We start from the raw sequence: 19,179 nt of genomic DNA, 5'->3' as shown, positions 1-19,179 counted from the left end.
GGTGGGTGAGAGCAGACCAGGAGTGGTTGCTCTCACAGCAAAGCAGTGTAAAAGGCACCCCAGAACTGAGGGGACACAGCTATTCAAATGTCCAGATTATACCCTGGGGAATGTCCCAATCGTTTAATATAATCCCATTCTCAGAAACAGCTGAACCATTTTAGCTGAAATTTAAACAAATAAATACATAAATTCAGCCCAAGTCAGACACCTGACAAATTTCAGCCCAAACAAGTGAAGTTTGATAATGTTATACAGCACTGAAAACAGGCTCTTATCATGGAAAGTGCAGAGCAACATTAAACTATAGCGGCTGCTACCACCTCCACCTACTTTATGTTTGTACAGCAACTAGCACTACAGGACTGGAGCCTCTAGGTGCTACCAGAACTCGAATAACTAATACCACTACATACGTACAGCTATTCCTTCTTATTGTATTTAGAATGTAATACAAAGAATATGGGGTTATGACACTGCGACTGTATAAACACACAAATTCGAGCAGTGATCACTTTATTTAGTTAAATAGATGTTAACAGCAATGGTTCTCAGCCACTGGTACGTGTGCCAGCACAAGCAAACCGAGACTCTGTCGCTTATACCTGGCTCGCTATCCTGCCATCAGGTGGTGACCCCCAGAGCCAGGGATGAACTTGGGATCCCAGCTCTCCGCTGCACCAGCTGCGCTCGGCTTCCATTCACCTCTACATGTGCTAACATTCCACAACAGCACTTAGACTGCTCCAGACCTCAGCCAGCCACAGCACATGGCTGTTTTCAGGCTCCTTCGGTGACTGTGAGATGGACGTGGAAGTTGATACCGAAGAGCTGAATGAGTTTTTATTATTGTGGCAAGTTACAGACCACACATGTGAAGGGGAGCCACAGAACGTCTACACTTCAGGCCTCATTACAGAGGTTGGATCCCAAATCTATCATTAAGGTCAAAAGGGGAAGAGGTCACTGGCAGCAGAGGAACAAGGGGTGAGAAGGTCACTGGTACAGTGGCTGTCAGAATCTGCTGAATGGATGCTGCTCTCTGACACAGTGGGGAACCAGTGCTTTTGTAGTCACCAGATGTTACCCAGGCTGCCCTTAATTTTGGATGGAAAATTCCGCCAGCAATAGCAGCTGCTCAGAGGTTTGGTTTGCTAGTAGAACCAGCTGAGATGGGCAGTGTCAGTGAGGCCATCACACATGCATGCTGAATTTATTTATCAAATTGAGGATTACTACACAGTATGAGATGGTGTTTGATATTGGCTTATCAAATTTAGTTTAGATCTAGGGTTCAGCCTCTTTAGAGACACAAGGGCCGGCTGCAAAGTTTAGATCAGGACCAAACTTTCCTCAAGTTCAGGAGTATTTGATATATTAAGTCTATTCTATTCTATACACACACACTAAGTCATTCCACAACCCTACACTAACAAAAAAGCCCAAAGACTTAGACTGATGACAAATAAAGATTATAGTTTCATTTTCCAATTTGCATGGTACTTATCTCCTAGTTCAGGGCACAGTGTGCAACAAATATGCATTGCATTGTAATGATGTCTTCAAATTCCATCACATTAAGGGACAAAAGTTGTCTTTTAGTTGCTGTATTGATCTAATCAGGTATATGGTCCCCCCACCCTCATAAGCCTCCTACATGAATTTCAACTGTCAATATGTTTTAATTACTCAACAACAAGTCCAAGAAACAGAATTTAAGCGTATACCTGCCAACTGGGGTCATAACCAGAAAGAGTATTGTGAAAAGGTTTATATACAGTGATACAAACTAAATGTTGCTAGAAGCATATGTCAGAATTCCTATCAGTGAAACAGAAAGGAGCTTTGAAAAATATAATTTTGTATCTTCAAATGACTTTGAATAAGCTTGAGCGCTCTGCTTGCTCAGATCCTCCATTCCTCAAATCACAAGTCTAAACGACAGTATATGAGACAGGCTTATATCTATGAATGACTTCATATGTTGATCACGTAGCCTGCATTAAAACATTTCCCTCACGTGCCAGCTGTCAGGACAACTATCGACATATGTGAAAGGAGAGGTGGTCACGTTCCGTAGCCATACAAATAGTACTTAGTGATGAGGGCTGGTTTTTAGTAAAGGCTGGGACTCAGGAGATCTGGGTTCTGCCACAGACTTAATCTCTATGTGCCTCAGTTACTCTTTTGTATAATGGGAACAGCGATACCCTCTTTCTTCCACCCTTTGTCAGTCCTGTCTGTTTAGATCATAAGGTCTTTGGTGCCAGGGCTGAGTCTCACTATGTGTTTGTACAGCGCCTAGCACAATGGGGTGTCAATCTCTGTGGAGTCTTCCGGGTGCTAATGTAATGACGACTCAGCTTGTTTGCATAACAAGGGACAATTTAATCTAAAATCAGTTGTACCTATTTATCAGGCCTAATGTTTTTAAATTTATTTTATTTACACCACAATAGACTTAAGTGTTTTCATCTCTATTTTGCTTCCAGTGTGGTCTAGTGAGGACGCACCTCTTGCAATGCTTGCAAGGTTCTCATTCCCCTGCAGACCCTTTTGTCCGGATGGCTCTTTTAATGCAAGAACTTTTAAACTGCAGTTAAACAAACAGCCACGTCTTACCATTGGTGTCCGTGATGGTAATGCTGGCTTTGGTGCTGTCATTCCCTAGTTTGTTGCTCACTTTGCACGTGTATTCCCCAGCGTCCGCCAGCGATGCTTTAGAAATGTGAAGTTCCGAGTACTTCCTGTGGAATCAGGAGCAACATGTTACATCTTTTATCGGAGTAATAATCATGACAAGCAGCTAATGCATTTATCCAATGAAGAGATTAATCTTCCATCCTCTGACTACACCAGTTTACCCCTACCAGAGTTTGGAGAACTCTGCAGAATAGGCACAGGAAAGAGCTGAAATAAATACATTTGTTTATACTTTTCTGCTTGAGAGTTCTCATTGTTATTAAGGGAAATCTACAAAAACCAGCCTTCTCCCTTCAAGAAACTGGACCAGCAGGTGCTCCGACACCACGGACACGGGTGCCTGTAGAAAATATAGATAGATTCTCCTGTCACTGTGGTTCATGCTGCCAGTAGCCGAGTTCTGTGCAAGTACTGTAGTTTCTAGCATCTGAATAAATAATCCTGAGATGCACGAAGCTCTTTATGCAATCTTTGAAACCCCACTAGGAAATCACTGTCCAGCGCTAACAAAAAATTGTGGACAGCAGTGCAATCTGCATGAAGCTACATTTTGTTCCTGGCAAGGAGATGTAATTTAATCAGTCTCCAAGGTTTTAAGATTAGATTTTAAAATGCACAACTCCTGCCTGGCCATTTATTTGGTAGGAGCACATTCTAGTGTCTCTCAGCAGGGCCCTGACCACAAGTAACCTCAGTAATTCCATTACCTGGACCAGTCATTCTCAGCTCTCTGTTTGGCCACAGAACAGGTACAGCACGGGCGGTTTAGGTATAGGCTTCCTCACACTGCCAAGCCAATCTGGTTTAGCCCTGCCCAGGGCAGACCATCGCTAAGGATGGGAGGGTAATTCACTCTTTGCTCTCTCTCCTGAGAGTGCCAATATGGTCGGAATTTGGGGCCACATGAAGTGGTGGTTGTTATATTGTGGACATTTGTGAACTCCCAGCAGAACTAAGGCCTGTTCGACACCTCCACTGTAGGTCAACAGAGCGACATTGCTCAGGGGTGTGAAAAATTCACACCCTTGAGAGAAGTCGTTAAGCCAACCTAAGCCCTGCTGTAGACACTGGTAGGTGGATGGAAGAATTCTCAAGGGGTTGATTACTACAGCGATGGGAAAACCCTTCTTTCGCTGGGCAAGTACCATTACTACAGCAACACAGCTGCAGCCCTGCAGCTGGACCACTGTAATGCTTGGCATGTAGCCACAGTCTGGGAGTCTGAACTCTCTGCACACAGGGTGCCAAGCAGTCATCGAACTGAAATGATGGTCAGGAACGGATGAGCCTGGCTGGATTCAAATTGGAGGTGGTAACCTAGAGGTAAAAGGCTCTATCTACCCTAGGACCAATCCCCAGAGCCAACCAGTGCCCCTTCTCAGCTCTTCCTTGTGGCCTATTGGTCTTGCAACAGTACGGAGCAGTTGTTGCTAAGTCGCTTAAGGTTTCCTGTTTTCACACGAAGGCACAATTGCAGAGGGGATGAATCAGAACAGCTCTGATGCTTGGGGGGGGTGGAGGGGAAGAGAAACAGTGCCAGGCAGCCACTGCAGACTCAAGCCATCAGGGAGACAGGGGGCTGTAGACCAGCAGGCCATTATCAGAAGAAGAGGAAGGCATAGGTGCGGGAGGGAGGGGCCAGCGACCAGGAACCGAGCCCTAGGTGAAGTGAGGGGTTGTGGAGCGGAGCGTGGGTGGAGGGCCGGGAACAGGGCATAGGCGTGGGAAGCACCCCCAGCTGTGCCCCACTCCCCAGCTGCTGGCTCCATGCATTAAACCTGGGGATGCTTCCCGCGCCCATGCCCTGTTCCTGGCCCTCCGCCAACTCTCTGCTCCCCAACCCCTCACCTCACCTGAGGCTCAGGTCCTGGCCGCCGACCCCACTTCCCGCTCCCAGGGGTCTAGTCCCGGGGCCCAGTGCCTGGTCCCATGGCCGAGGCTCTGCTCTTGGCCCTGCACGTGGGGTCCCGGCTGCTGCCCCCAATGCCAACTCCTGGCCCCACTCCCGCCCCCAGCTATGGCCCCAGCCCCACTACCCCTGCCCAGGTCCCCCCTCCTGGAGACACAGCCCTGCTCCCAGCCTCTGCGGATGGGTGGACAGGGGTTAAGAGGGATGGCTTTCAGCACCCCCACTACTAAAAACGTTCCAGCGCCACGGGAAGAAGGAGTAGGCCCGTAGAGCAAACCAGGGGCTGGCAGAGCCTAGGCCAGCTAACTCAGGATGCAACATCACCCCACTGATAGGGGGAGAGGAGGCCAGCTAAAGTTGTGGAGCCAATTCATGGAACAGTATTCACTGGCCCACCTTCCTGGCTGGAGTTCAGGTGGCATGATGCTAGCTGCTTGTGGATGATGCGGGATAAGAATATGTAAGAACATGAGAATGGTCACACTGCCTCAGACCAATGCTCTATCTAGCCCAGGGTCATATTTTCCAACAGTGGCCAATGCCAAGTGCTTCAGAGGGAATGAACAGAACAGGTAATTGAGTAGTCCATCGTCTGTTGTTCACTCCCAGCTTCTGGCCGTCAGGGCTAGAGACATCCAGAGCATGGGATGCATCCCTGACCATCTTGGCTAACAGCTAACAAACCTGTCCTCCATAAACTTATCTAGTTAGTTTTTTTGAACCCGGTTATAGTTTTGGCCTTCACAACATCCCCTGGCAACAAGTTCCACAGGTTGACTGCAGGGCCAGCCTAGACCAAATGGCTCAGCAGGCGAGGAGCATCTTTGGCACTCCCCCTCCATTTGTTAAACGTTTGAATACCTTATGAGATTCTATAAAGATCCAGAACATTCTAGGTGGTTAGTGAAAAAGGAATTCACATACAGAATACCTGAAACATGTCACTTCAAACATTCTATTTTCCCTTTTGTCACTAACAACAAAAACAGCACCCCCGAGCCTGGTGCCCACCTGGTTGCCTGAGTCGCCTGCCCCTAAATCCAGCCCTGGTTGACCATGCGTTATGTTGGTTGTTTTAAACCTGTTGCATATTAATTTCATTGGGTTACCCCTGGTTTTTTTTTCATGTGAAGGAGCAAAGAACACTTCCTTATTCATTCACTTTCTCCAAACCATTCATGATTTTACAGACTTCAATCATATTCCCTCCTTAGTCGTCCCTTTTCCAAGCTGAAAAGTCCCAGTCTTATTAATTTCTCCTCATACGGAAGCTGTTCCAAACCCTTAATCATTTTTGTTGCCCTTCTCTGTACCTTTTCCAATTCTAATAGATCTTTTTTCAGATGGGGCACTCAGAACTGCATGAAGTATTCAAGGCGGGGCATACCATGGATTTACATTGTGGTATTACATTTTCTGTCTTATCCCTTTCCGAATGTTCGCTTTTTTGACGGCTGCTGCACATTGAGTGGATGTTTTCAGAGAACTATCCAAAATAACTCCAAGATCTCTTTCTTCTGTGGTAACAGCTAATCCATCCCCCATAATTTTGTATGTATAGGTTGGCTTATGTTTTCCAATGTGCATGACTTTGCATACCTCAACGTACAGGTTCATCTGCCATTTTGTTGCCCAGTTGTGAGATCCCTTTGTAAGTCCTCACAGTCAGCTTTGGACTTAACTCTCTTGAGTAAATTTGTATTGTCTGCAAATTTTGACACCATGCTGTTTACCTCTTTTTCCAGATCATGTATGAATATGTTGAATAGGACTGGGCCCAGTACAGATCTCTGGGGGAGATCACTATTTCTCTCTCTCCTTTCTGAAAACTGACCATTTATTCCTACCCTTTATTTCCTGTCTTTTAAAGCAGTTGCTAATCCATGAGAGGACCTTCCCTCTGATCCCATGAAATGGGGATAAAATTGTTCCAAAAGCAACTGGAGAATGCAAAGTACTGCATCTTTGGGTTATAGTCTTATGGGAGACCAACATTCAAGTGCACAGGAATAAAAAGCACAGTTTCAACAGTCTCTCATATTTTAGACTCCCACCCACATTTCAGCTTCACGTGGAGGGGTCTACTTTCCTCTCTCTCTCTCTCAGCCATCAAGATCCATGAGAACCATCTATGCAGCACTTGTGGGAGAGGTACAAACCCTCCGCTCTGCACAGTTGTAATTCTTCATAACGCTTAAGTGATATCTTAACTTAGAAAAAACAGTGAGGTCTAAACTTTTAATTTTAGAATAGAAAAGGGAAGTTAGGAGATGAAAATAAGTCACATTAGTTGTGGAATTCTAACAGGCCTGGCATTTTGTTATTTTTCTTAGGTGCAAAATACATAGCAATGGTTTCAAAATCTGAGAAAGAAATGGAATATTCACAGCATCAATGGTATTATCGGTATTATTGTTAGCTAATGTTACAGTTCAAATAACGGAGTGCACACCCAAACTCATTCATCACTTTAAATGAAGAAGCAGCTAAAAAATGCTGGGCTCATCTGCATGCATGCAAGGAAGAAAACCCCACCCAGAGTGCAGTCAAAGCCCAGACTATAGGAGTGCTCAGTGTCAGAGACTGAGTGTCTCGAAGCTGGGTCCTCGGGGCCCCAAGGCAGGGCTCAGACAGCAGCCTCCACCCAGCAGCTTGCTGGTCCCAGCAGGTAGTATGGGCTGGTGGACTCTAGCTCACCAAAGGCACCACCCATAGTAGAGGAGATGTCCGGCCTCTCCAATTGGCTCAGGCTCACTTTTTAAGCCACAAGGAGGCACAGGAAGCTGTCTGAGCAACTCGGGGAAGCCCTGGCTGGCTGCTGTATTGGACTCTGCCTTCTCATCTGACTTCTGAGCCCTGCCTTAGGCCTTGGCTACACTTACCAGCTAGTTCGACGGCTGGAAATCGAAGTTCTGGGTTCGACTTATCGCGTCTAGTCTGGACGCGATAAGTCGAACCCGGAAGTGCTTGCCGTCGACTGCGGTACTCCAGCTCGGCGAGAGGAGTACCGCGGAGTCGACGGGGGAGCCTGCCTGCCGCGTGTGGACCAAGGTAAGTTCGAACTAAGGTACTTCGACTTCAGCTACGTTATTCACGTAGCTGAAGTTGCGTACCTTAGTTCGAATTAGGGGGGGTAGTGTAGACCAAGCCTTAGAGTATAAGAACGGCCAGACTGGGTCAGACCAAAGGTCCATCCAGCCCAGTATCCTGTCTACTGACAGTGGTCAGTGCCAGGTGCCCCAGAGGGAGTGAACCTAACAGGCAATGATCAAGTGATCTCTCTCCTGCCATCCATCTCCACCCTCTGACAAACAGAGGCTAGAGACACCATTCCTTACCCGTCCTGGCTAATAGCCATTAATGGACTTAACCTCCATGAATTTATCCAGTTCTCTTTTAAACGCTGTTATAGTCCTAGCCTTCACAACCTCCTCAGGCAAGGAGTTCCACAGGTTGACTATGCACTGTGTGAAGACCTTCCTTTTATTTGTTTTAAACCTGCTGCCCATTAATTTCATTTGGTGACCCCTAGTTCTTGTATTATGGGAATAAGTAAATAACTTTTCCTTATCCACTTTCTCCACACCACTCATGATTTGATATCCCTCTATCATATCCCCCTTAGTCTCCTCTTTTCCAAGCTGAAAAGTTCTAGCCTCTTTAATCTCTCTTCATATGGGACCCGTTCCAATCCCCTAATCATTTTAGTTGCCCTTTTCTGAACTTTTTCTAATGCCAGTATATCTTTTTTGAGATGAGGAGACCACATCTGTACGCAGTATTCGAGATGTGGGTGTACCATCGATTTATAGAAGGGCAATAAGATATTCTCCGTCTTATTCTCTATCCCCTTTTTAATGACTCCTAACATCCTGTTTGCTTTTTTGACTGCCGCCTTGTTCCTGACTCCTGCCTTCCTGTCCTGTCCCTGTCCTCCTGCCTTGTTCCAGATCTCTGTTTCCATGTACCATCCCAGCTACTCACTCAGGCTCTGACCCTTGGCTTGACTCAGGCTCTGCCCACTAACGCCTGACCACCACCGTTCTAGCCACTGGGTCTAACTGCCTACATCCCAGTCTGTGACACTTTGTCTGTCATCCAGAAAGCTATCCGTAAGCAAATATTCAAATGAAGCTAATATGGCAGCCCAAACTGCCGGTGCACTTGCATGCAGCATTTCGTGGGTGGTTTCATTTCTAATATCAACAGCCAGGTGAAGCAGCAAGCGCAAATTATTGGACACACAGGTGCCAGACAGATTTGAAATGCACAGAAAGAATATGAAGAACTGAAATGTTGCCATTAGAAGTGGGCAATTGAGTGAATATTTTACTAACAGGTGAGAAGACATGGACGGGTGTCAGACTTTTCTGAATGGCATTACCTGGTATGTCGACTGATACAAAGGAAATGTTTAGTTTTTTGTATCAGCCAGGCCACTGGCTCTCAAGCAGGCTTGGAGAGAGACCACTCATATCAGGGGTACTCCTGAAGTCCACTTTAGATGAAATAATGTGTTCAAAATGTCAATATGGGATTTACCTGTGATTATCCCAAGATCAGCATCAGATCATAAACCCATTCAAGCAAGCTAATAGTCTAAGAAAATACTGCATCTGTGACACTTCTGCGGATGTCATTAGCTAACAATATGCATCAGGATATTGCACCAGTAAATAACAGACTGCAATTTCATCTCCTCCACACCAAAGTCTGTTGGTTTTGGTATCTGTTGCTCAGACCTTCCCTGTCATTTTAAAGGAAGCTGCAAAGCTCCTGCTTCCGTTTCTGTTTCAGTAGTTGGCCACTTATTCTGCCTAACAGATATTTTTACATTTTGTTTAAAATTTTACATCTAATTTGTTGGAATTAAAAAAAATGTTTCTTTCTTGAAATGACTTTGCACTTTCTATTATGCGGTCACATAATGAGCAAAGAGTTGGTGTGTAAAATCTGAAATTAACACAAGTCACTTTTGATGGTTGGACACTACTTTCAACCTTAATGGGATTTTATTAATATGTAGAAAGTGTTCTTCTGAACTGTCTGGATGGATGAAGCCAATAACATTAGGCTGCCTTGAATCCTGATGATGCTAGTGCGTGTCTTCTGCAGCAGCAATATAACTCACTCATTAAGTAGCCATTTGTCTTTAAAACAGATATTAATTCTAGTCAGCTCAGATGACTCTCCACACTTTAGTTCATATTTTCCCTACTTCATTATTATAAAAATTCCATATTCATAGAATATCAGGGTTGGAAGGGACCTCAGGAGGTCATCTAGTCCAACTTCCTGCTCAAACAAGTCCCATCCCCAGATAGATTTTGGCCCCTGAAACTCAAAACGGCCCCCTCAAGAATTGAACTCTCAACCCTGGGTTTAGCAGGCCAATGCTCAAACCACTGAGCTATCCCTCCCCCACTATTAAAATTGGTTGTCCGTATAACAATATAGCAGCCCAATAATAAGAAATATTTGCCTGCTTAATTATCTTGTATCATAAAAACACTAAAAATAGGGAAATATTAACCATTTAAATTCATTTTAGCTTGGTATGGGAGATTTCTTGTGTTCCTTCATTAATCCAATCTGCACATAATACAATTCTGATCTTTACTGCATTCACCTGCACTGTATTATTTTTCCACTTATTTACTTAGCTTTAATATGTGCCTGTCCTAAGTATGTGTACAATACAATCTAAACATGAATTTCAACTGAGCCAAGGGCTATGTTCCTGATCTTACACCAAAACAATACCTCTCTCTTCTCAGGCCTGGAGGGGGAGCAACCTAAGCAACAGCAAGACCCCATTTTCTCCCCAAGTTACAATCCTGAATGACAAATTCCTTCAGTTGGGGACACACCACACTCCGAATCTCAGCTAGACACTCTGACCCACAGCACTTCACGTACATATGGAACAGGACGGCAGACAAACAGAGTCCTGTGGTACAGAGAATGGGAGTGATGTCAGGGCAGAGGAGCTGGCAGTGCTAACCTGTGAGGACTCTCAGGGTATGTCTACACTGCAATTAGACACCTGGGCTGGTCTGTACTAGCTGACTTGGGCTTGCAGGGCTCGGGCTAAGGAGCTGTTTAATTGCTGTGTAGATGTTTGGGCTTGGGCTGCAGCCTGAGCTCTGGGACCCCCCCACCGCACAGGGTCCTAGAACCTGGACTCCAGCCCGAGCTGAACGTCTACACCGCAATTAAACAGCCCCTTAGCCATAGCCAACAGGCCCGGGTCAGCGGTGTTGGTTTTTAATTGCAGTGTAGCTATACCCTCACAGACAGCCCCTGTGCAGTTTGTCACAACTTTATCACTTTTTCGGTAAAAGTACAGAGTCACTCGAGCAATTTTAACTCTCCCTGCCAGTTTCCACAAGCATATCACCAAATATCTTGTGGGCAGTGGTACTGAAGGCAGCTGATGGATCTGAAAGATTCGGCACAGGCACTTGATTTGCTTCCACTTCCAGAAGGCCAGTAGCCAAACAGACCAACTAAGTAAGTCTCTGTACCTATCCTAGCCTAAAAGCAGATTGGGAGGAGTCAGGGAAATCAGAGGGTTCCAAGTATTCCCAGAGTTGCCTCATTAGTCCTTCCCAATAAATCCTCTGTGCCAGGGAAATCAGAGACAAGGTCAGAGATTAAGTTCTTCAGAATCCAGATACAGTTTCTTGGGCCAAGGCCTAACAATTGCTTCTTTATGAGATTTTGCTTCTCTACCCTTTCTAAAAGGCAGCATTGATACTCTCCTCCACTAACGGTCTCAACATCTCCCTGCAAAACTTGGTGAGTTAAGAGAGTCATTAGTCCGATGTTCTCCAATGGTCATACACCTAAGCTCCTCAAGCACATCAAGTAACGTAGGGTGAACAACATTGGCCAAAACAGAAGAAAAAATGGCATTTGTCGCATATGGGCAGCCAAGGGTCAGGTTTCTCCATAATACAGACTGAAATTACTATACTGCAAGAAACACTTGACTCCACAGATAGGTCTAGATTAGGATTCACCAGGCTATTTACCACCTGGAACGGTTCCACTTACCAGGACTTCACAGATGCGAAGTACAAGGGCCCTTTCTTTACCTCCTGCACAACCCCATGCCAAGAAACTTCAAAAATTCTTTATGTCACAGTGAGACAGACTCAAGGGGCGGTCTACTCTAGCTGTCTCCCTTCCTGATTCCTCCGTCACTCGCTATACTGCAAAACACTGCGAGGACAATGCCGGGGAAGAGAGGAGAGAATGTATCTTTTCAGCCTCATCCATTGGATAGCGAGAACAGAGATTCTTGGTGTAACACAAAAAGGTTAAGTGCTGCTCTTTGGGTGGAGGAGGATTTGACACATAACAATAAGTGTTCACCCCCTCAGAGGAAAATGCAACAAAATCGCCCACCTTAGAGCAACACACCAAAACCAGTTGTGGTTTGTTCTACAGAAAAGTGTCTTCAGATCTGATCCTGTAAAGTTAATAGCACTTTAGCCTGAGCAAGGAGTGCGGGATTGGGCTCAAAGTGTCTTAAATGCACACAGTAGAACCTCGGAGTTATGAACACCAGAATTACAAACTGACCAGTCAACTACACACCTCATTTGGGACCGGAACTTGCCCCCAAAGGAAACACAGCATAGTACTGGTTTAAATGTAAACTACTAAAAAAATAAAGGGAAAGTTGCTTTTTTTCCCCTTCTGCATAGTAAAGTTTCAAAGCTGTATTAAGTCAATGTTCAGTTGCAAACTTTTGAAAGAACAACCATAACGTTTTGTTCAGAGTTACGAAGATTGCAGAGTTATGAACAACCTGCATTCCCTAGATGTTCGTAACTCTGAGGTTCTCCTGTACCTTTAATACACCCTTCTATGTAAGAGGGACAAGGTGCAAACCAGCCCTTTTAAACCAAAACATTCTTGTGGAAATAGAATGTCAAACCCTCCTCCATAGATGAGAGAATAAGTTATTACTTAACTTCTCTCTCTCTCTCGGACTGCCTTCACACAGAAACAATACTCCAGATTTTTCCCGCACACGCTTCAGCAGCCACCCGGTAAGGACATTTTCCTCCAATCAGGAGGATGAATTTCTGACAGCTCTCAGATGAGGGCCCAATCTTATGAGGTTCTCACTGCAGTGGGGTAATGTTTTTTTAACCAAAACTTTTTTTTTTTCCCCCAGTGAAAAATGCAGATTTGGATCAACTGAAACATTTTGCAAAATTCTGTCAATTGTGGCAAATTGTTTCAGTTGAACTAAAAAAAATATGAAAAAAATCAAAACATTCCATGTTGACCTTTTAAAAATGAAATGATCTGATTTTTTTTTAATTCCAAATGACTTTGTTTAGAAATCTCCTTGGATTTTATTTTTTAAAATTTACAGAATATTACAAAAAAATGATATCTAAATGAAGTGTTTCATTTTCGGTTGAACTAAACGTTTTGTTCGACCCAAAACAATTCTTTTTGACTTTTCAATTCGACAAAAATACCAAAAAACTTTTCTTTTTTGGATTGATCCAAAATGCATTTTTCTTTTGATTTTTCAGAATTCACAAGAAACCGAAAAACTCTGTTAGCCACACAGCTCTAGTTCGGAGTGCCCCGGTAAAGCCAGTGGGAACTGAAGCCTCTCAGAATCACGCAGGAGACACTAAGGGCAGGTCTTCACTACGGGGGGGGGGGGGGGGGGCGATTTAAGATACGCAAATTCAGCTACGCGAATAGAGTAGCTGAATTCGACCTATCGGAGTCGACTTACCCCGCTGTGAGGACAGCGGAAAAATCAATCTCCGTGGCTCCCTGTCGACGGCGCTTACTCCCACCTCCGCTGGTGGAGTAAGAGCGTAGATTCGGGGATTGATTGTCGCGTCCCGACGAGACGCAATAATTCGATCCCCGAGAGATCGATTTCTACTCGCCGATTCAGGCGGGTAGTGTAGACCTAGCCTTAGCAACTTCCAATGCAAGCCTCAACGTTATTCCTGGAGCCAGATCTGGGACTTCAAACAACAAACGTGATGTTTTATCAATGGCCTGCACCCAAGATTTATTAGTTTAAAAAAATGTCTCCACTTTGCTATAGAAGACAACAATCAGAATAAAAAATGGAGTATTCGTTATGAGATATTCCATTTTTGTTATTACTTGACAACAATATATAAGTCCCAGTGAAAATAAAGAGATAACCTATTTCCATTAATTCACTTTCCTTATTTCACAGCACTCAGTTGTGGATGCTGAGATCATTAACACTCCCAATGCTTGGGTGAATAATTCCACTTCTTCCCCCCAGCCCAGTTTGCAAGATGTATCACGGTACTTACTTTTGTTTTTTGGAGATTTTGACATTTTCTGGTTTGTTTTTTTTGGTTATTTCTTTTCCATTCTTTAGCCATTTGAATCTGAGAGCGGGATATTCGGAATTGGCTTCACACCTGAGCACTAGCTTCTGGCCCACAGCAGACTCCTGGTTTTTCAGTTCCTTCAATTTGGGAGGCCCAGCTAAAGAGAGAAAAGAAAGCGCTGGTGAAAACCATGCTAATTGAAGTAGACCTAGGCAAGCCAGAAAATTTAGAGACAGAACCAGACTAAATGATTTCTAAACCAAAAAATCTCTCATTTGCATGAACTATACTTAAAATGTATGAAAAAGAGACGATATGAATGGGTATATTGGTGTGTTTACCCTGGAAGGAAACACACACACTTGGCCCTTCTTCGACTTCCCAGACACAAGACAACACAACCTTTGCAAAACTAAAATGATGCTCCCATAGTCAATACAGAGATGCAGCCCATGAATACTGGGACCTGCAGTTGAGTAGTGATCTATGTGGCAGGCTAGGCCTCTTGAAGCAAGACTTCATGCTGGGAACTGTAGGGTATGTCTACACTGTACACTGAGCCCAGATCTGTGGGACCCGGGGTTGGTGTTTCCAAGCCTGTGCTTGAGTGTCCATACTACATTGTAAACCTGGGTTTACAGTTACCAGACCCGAGTCTCACAGAGATGCTAACACGTCCATACTGTTCTATGCAGCCCTTCTGACTCTGATTCGTGACTTGAGCTGCGTCCACACTGAAAAATGATAGGTCTTGAATCTGAGTCACAGCAAGATTTAGGCTCTGACCCACCCCCTTAACAGGGTCCTAGGACTTCAGTCCTGAGTGCTTCCTGACCCAAGTCAAACTGATGAAGCCCAAGCTTCCCTTCCATCCACACGCCAAACCTGAGTCAGACCCTGGTTTGGGTATGTCTACACTGCAATAAGAGACCAATGGCATGGCTGTGACTGGCCTTGGTCAGCTGACTTGCGCTCATGGGGGGTTGGGCTGCAGGGTTGTACAATTGCAATGTAGATATTTGGGCTCAGGCTGGAGCCCGGGCTCTGAGACCCAGCCCTGTCGCAAGGTCCCCAGCTCCAGGCTTCAGCCCAAGCCCAGACGTCTACACTGCAATTTGATATAGTCCTGCAGCCAGAGCCCTGCGAGCCAGAGTCTGCTGCCTTGGGCTCTGATGCTCAGTGCCATGGGTTTTTTAATCGCATATCTCCATGAGCTGCACTGAAGGCAACAGAATACGAAGTGTAAAGCATGTGATTTATTTGGCTATCAGACACTGCCTGTCCAAAGGCTCCAGGTACCTCTGACATGACAGACAGCTTACAGAACAAATATCAGCACAGCAGCTTCCCAAACCACCGTGGGGAGAAGACACTCACTCCAGACGATAACTCCAACCCACATTACACTGAGCTCAACCTAAACGAGCCCCTTCTTCCCAAAGGCCATAGAAAAGAGGCAGGCTTTGAAGCACACCTTGGGGATCAGCAGATTAGGGCCATATTGGATTGAGGGAGTGGAACTGAATTCCAGAGTCTCAGGCCAGGTCTACACTACAATGTTAAGCTGACCCAGCTACGTCGCTCAGGGATGTGAAAAATCCACACCCCTGAGCAACGCCATTAAACCAACCAAACCCCCAGTGTAGATAGCATTAAGTCGATGGAATAATTCTTCCACCTCTCGTGGGGAGGTGGATTAGCGACAGTGATGGGAGACCCCCACCCATCGCTGTAGGGAGTGGTTACACTGACGCTCATCAGTCTCGTCATGGAGAATGCGCTGCTAGCAGCTCCCTGTCTTTTAAACTGAGGTGCCCCCCGCTACAGTGCCTCCACTGACCACAGCAGTATGGTACTGGGAGAGTGGGGTCTCTTTTACAGCTATATCTCAGACCATTCAGGGCCGTATAGGTCGAAGCAGACACTCAAACCGCATCAGGAACTCACAAACAGTGCAGATCTCAGAGCACAAGCACCATGTGCTTATGGTGAGAAACTGCATCCATTAAGTGAACCAATATCCTTTTGCACTAGCATCAGTTTTCAAGTTCCTTCCAGTGGTGAGAACTGTTGCTTTGCTTGTTGTATAACTATAATGCTCAATAAGGAAATGAGGGACCAACATGGCTGTCCCCTGATTCCGACAAATGAAGGCAGCTGCAATCTTCTCTGTAGTATGTAAATTAGGTGCTTCCACCCGGATCATGACAAGTTTCCAGTGTGATCCTGTGATGGGAACACTTTTGACTCCCCTGGAATATGGAAAGCAGGGCCAGGATTAGAGCTTTTATTAGCTTGGCTACTTTTTGGCATTTGTATCTCATGTTTTGGGATGGGATGACAACAAATGCCTATGCTTGCTACTGTACCCCGGCAAAATTCTGAAGGCACTAATACAATCTTAATGGTGACCCACAAGACATTTTTACAAAGTCTTTCAAGATCTGCATTACTAATATATCTCCAACTGTGCATAGTGTAAAATGTATGACTAGGATTGGTCAACATTTTTCTGTTAACTTCTTTGACATGTAAAATGACTTCTTGATCAAAATTTTCCCAGCAAATTTTCATTTCAGTTGATGTTGTCACAGGATCTTCAGTGAAAAATGGAAACGGGAAACTTTTTTAAAAAACAAAAAAACTATTTAGCTTTTTAGTTTCTGAAAACTGAATTTCCACCTACCCTCCAAAAAAAAAAAAAAAAAGGTGGCTTAAAACAAACAAAAAAACCCAGGTTATGGAAGAACTGGATTGTTTTTGTGAAAATGTTTGAAAAATAACAATAATTTTAAAATTTCTCACAAAAATAATCAGCATTTTTCACCAGCTCTATTAGTGACGTGTGTGCTGACAAATGTGACATTGAGTTTTGTGGATCAGAGATAAGGCTGTCTGTGAAATGGGGAAGGTGAAATTTTCACATCAATATTGTCAATAATGGAGCAGGTGAGCAGTCAAAGGTAAAAATATTTACATAACCTTCCTAAACTAGTTATCTGAATACTTGTAAAACATGTATCAGGGTTATATTAAGCAGGGGAGCAAAATCAATTATAGGGTCCCAGGTTTTTGTATTGGTTGAACTGTCAAGTTCTCAGTAAGAAATAAGGGACTAATGCAGGGATTCTCAAACTGGGGGTCGGGGCCCCTCAGGGGGGTCAGCATGAGGTTATTTCATGGGGGTCATGAGCTGTCAGCCTCCACCCCAAGACCCGCTTTGCCTCCAGCATTTATAATGGTGTTAAATATATTAAAAAGTGTTTTTAATGTATAAGGGGGGGCCAGCATGACTCTGCTTCATTTGCTCCTGTGTATGCCAACCAGCATCACGGATGTGACCAACATTTACCAAATGGTAAGGATGGAGTTTGCTGTAACAGAGGCAGAGCATGTGAGCCCAGGACCTTAAATCTTTTCTGTCAGTAATACAAAATAGTGCCTGTTAAACAATTGTTGGTGGCAGAATGATTTGCACAACATATATATTTAACACTGAGAAGTATAGCCCTCCAATGTTTAAGACGGATCAAACTTTGGACAGAGCTCTTCCAGGACTTTCAGTATCGCCACAAAAGTGGTCGTACACATGACACCAGTAGAAAAATAACAACAAAGCCAGACATTTAAAAAAAAAAAAAAAAAGACAAAGAGAAACATTTAAAAGTAACAATGGGAAAGTCCCCAACCAAGCAATGCCCATATTAAGGTGCACTGGGATATACTTTACAAGCATTCTTTGGCTGAGAAACTCATTGAAATACTAGACAGGGGTCAGCAACCTTTCAGAAGCGGTGTGCCGAGTCTTCATTTAGTCACTCTAATTTAAGGTTTCGTGTGCCAGTCATACATTTTAACGTTTTTAGAAGGTCTCTTTCTATAAGTGTATAATATATAACTAAACTATTGTTGTATATAACGTAAACAAGGTTTTTAAAATGTTTAAGAAACTTCATTTAAAATTAAATTAAAATGCAGAGCCCCCGGACCAATGGCCAGGACCCGGGCAGTGAGAGTGCCATTGAAAATCAGCTCGTGTGCCGCCTTTGGCACGCATGCCATAGGTTGCCTACCCCTGTACTAGGGGTTTATTTTTAAACATCAAATTAGACACACAGAAAAGCATCCAAATTTAACCCTGAGCCTTCCACACTCCCCACTAAGGATCACTCTCTATGACCTGCAGACCTCCACTGACGTGACAAACGTCACCCCTCCCCCACAAAAAAGCAACACAGGATATCATGATGAGAGAGGTATAACGCTGTGAGAAGTCTTGACAAATAGAGCCAAAAGGCCCTTGTGTCAGCGAAAGACCCAGCACTGCTAATGGGCTCTGAGAAAGTTTAGCAAGCAGCAGTGCACGAGATGTTAAACCTTCTATTAACGCAAACTGACTATCAGGGTTTTTTTGTAAATGTTTCTCTCTGGGGGGCGCCGTTACTTTTGAAAGTCCCAGTGTATAATATTGTTAAGGACAAGGAACAAACTTTTCTACATTTACTCTGCAAAGCCACGTTGATAACATAAAACCTGAGTCAATCTGTCATTACTGGACTTGGGAGAGTTTGGCAGTGCTGAGTTCTCATCACCTTCAATGTTTGATTGTATAGTTAATCTGCATGGAGCCTCAACACACTGAACAAATTAAACAGCAAACCTGCAAAATATCATCCCGCAGCAGCACACTTGCAGCTGAAATTCCACGGAGTCTTTCTAGAACAGTACAAAACGTTTTAAGAGCGTGAACACAGGAATGTATTAGACATGCTTGCCATCACACATGTGTATTATTTGGTGTGAAAAATTGTGATTGACAGTTATGTTAGTAAATGGAAGCCACAGGGGTAACCGCTATCGGTTCTCCGGGCTGCTGGTGTGCAGAGACCACAGCCTACCATGCTAACCAATATGGTCTCATTGTTTCCTTGTATTCCCCGTCTGTATCCATCTGTTGTCTCTTGTCTTATATTATGAGAAACTTGGGACATGGACCATGGGTTTTTTATTCTGTGTTTGTACAGGACCTAGCAAAGGGGCAATTCAATAATACAAATAATACAAATAAGTTATGCTCAAGGAAAGAGAGACAGTCACTTAAGACAGAATACATCTACTTCCCAAATCCCCTCCGCGCCATGTACGCCTCGCCTACAAGATTACAACCAACTCAGGTTTATAAACTACAGGCCAGATTTTCCAAAGTGC

The 19,179-nt window shown here is 44.3% G+C and overlaps 1 protein-coding gene across 4 annotated transcripts in view; it reads right to left on the bottom strand.

Annotated features, from left to right (window-relative positions):
* NRG1 (neuregulin 1) overlaps window positions 1-19,179 on the bottom strand; it is a 232,141-nt gene that overhangs the window by 178,576 nt on the left and 34,386 nt on the right. For all 4 annotated transcript variants that reach the window (XM_054032952.1, XM_054032954.1, XM_054032951.1 and 1 more), the window contains exons 2-3: window positions 13,951-14,128; window positions 2,623-2,747 (exon numbers count right to left, since the gene is read on the bottom strand). In XM_054032952.1, coding sequence (XP_053888927.1) covers window positions 2,623-2,747; window positions 13,951-14,128 — 303 coding nt within the window. The remainder of the gene's footprint in view (window positions 1-2,622; window positions 2,748-13,950; window positions 14,129-19,179) is intronic.

This window comes from Malaclemys terrapin, chromosome 6 (genome assembly GCF_027887155.1).
Source record: "Malaclemys terrapin pileata isolate rMalTer1 chromosome 6, rMalTer1.hap1, whole genome shotgun sequence".
Taxonomy (NCBI): domain Eukaryota; kingdom Metazoa; phylum Chordata; order Testudines; family Emydidae; genus Malaclemys; species Malaclemys terrapin.
The sequence above is the reverse complement of the archived record's forward strand: the minus strand, read 5'-3'. Positions and strand labels throughout refer to the sequence as shown.